Source organism: Bison bison, unplaced genomic scaffold (genome assembly GCF_000754665.1).
Source record: "Bison bison bison isolate TAMUID 2011002044 unplaced genomic scaffold, Bison_UMD1.0 scf7180017864285, whole genome shotgun sequence".
Taxonomy (NCBI): domain Eukaryota; kingdom Metazoa; phylum Chordata; class Mammalia; order Artiodactyla; family Bovidae; genus Bison; species Bison bison.
In genome coordinates, this window is record NW_011494857.1 from 1,803,351 (window position 1) to 1,804,066 (window position 716).

General features: G+C 60.3%; 1 protein-coding gene across 1 annotated transcript in view; it reads left to right on the forward strand.

Annotated features, from left to right (window-relative positions):
* The window catches only part of MYH14 (myosin, heavy chain 14, non-muscle), a 77,206-nt gene that overhangs the window by 75,564 nt on the left and 926 nt on the right, over positions 1 to 716 (forward strand). Inside the window, 1 exon segment of the mRNA XM_010849644.1 lies at positions 436 to 607. Within this exon segment, the coding sequence (XP_010847946.1) occupies positions 436 to 607 (172 nt within the window).

The window sequence follows — 716 nt, forward strand, 5'->3', positions numbered from 1 at the left end:
TGAGTGATACATGAGGTTAGAGGAGTTGGCGGGAGGCAGGTTATGCGTGTCCTCTCCTTGGAGAGAGAGATGGCAGGGTCCGGGGGAGGGTCTCACTCCAGATGGCCTAATCCATGTGTTTATGGGAAGACGACCCTGCAAGGGCCTGGAACGCCAGGCTGAGGTGCTGGCTGGGACCTTGTCCCAGGGCACTGAAGAATCATGGGAGGACCTTGAGCAGGGCAGAGGCAGGATCAGATCTGAGCATAGAGAGACCCCTCTGAGGCCAAGTGGCGGGTGGTCTCGCGTTTGAGCCTGACCTGGAGGCTGGTGAGAGGATCTAGGAGAGCAGAACAAAAGTGTGAACAGAAGGATAGAGGAGGGATGGAGACGTGGGGAGCTCTGGGTGAGAGCCGCACCCAGAGACATGACCTGACTCCCCGGCTCCCGCAAAAGCTGGAGAAGGGCAACCTTCGAGTGAAGCAGCTGAAGCGGCAGCTGGAAGAGGCCGAGGAGGAGGCTTCCCGGGCCCAGGCGGTCCGCAGGAGACTGCAACACGAGCTGGAGGATGTCACAGAGGCCTCCGAGTCCATGAACCGGGAGCTGAACACGCTGAGGAACCGGCTCCGGTAAGGCCACCCGGTGCACGCGCAACCTCTCTGCGTAAACCCCCAGCTCCCCTGTCTTCGCTCTGTGCCCACCTCCCCATTTTATTCTGTTTCTCCGTATCCTCCCCC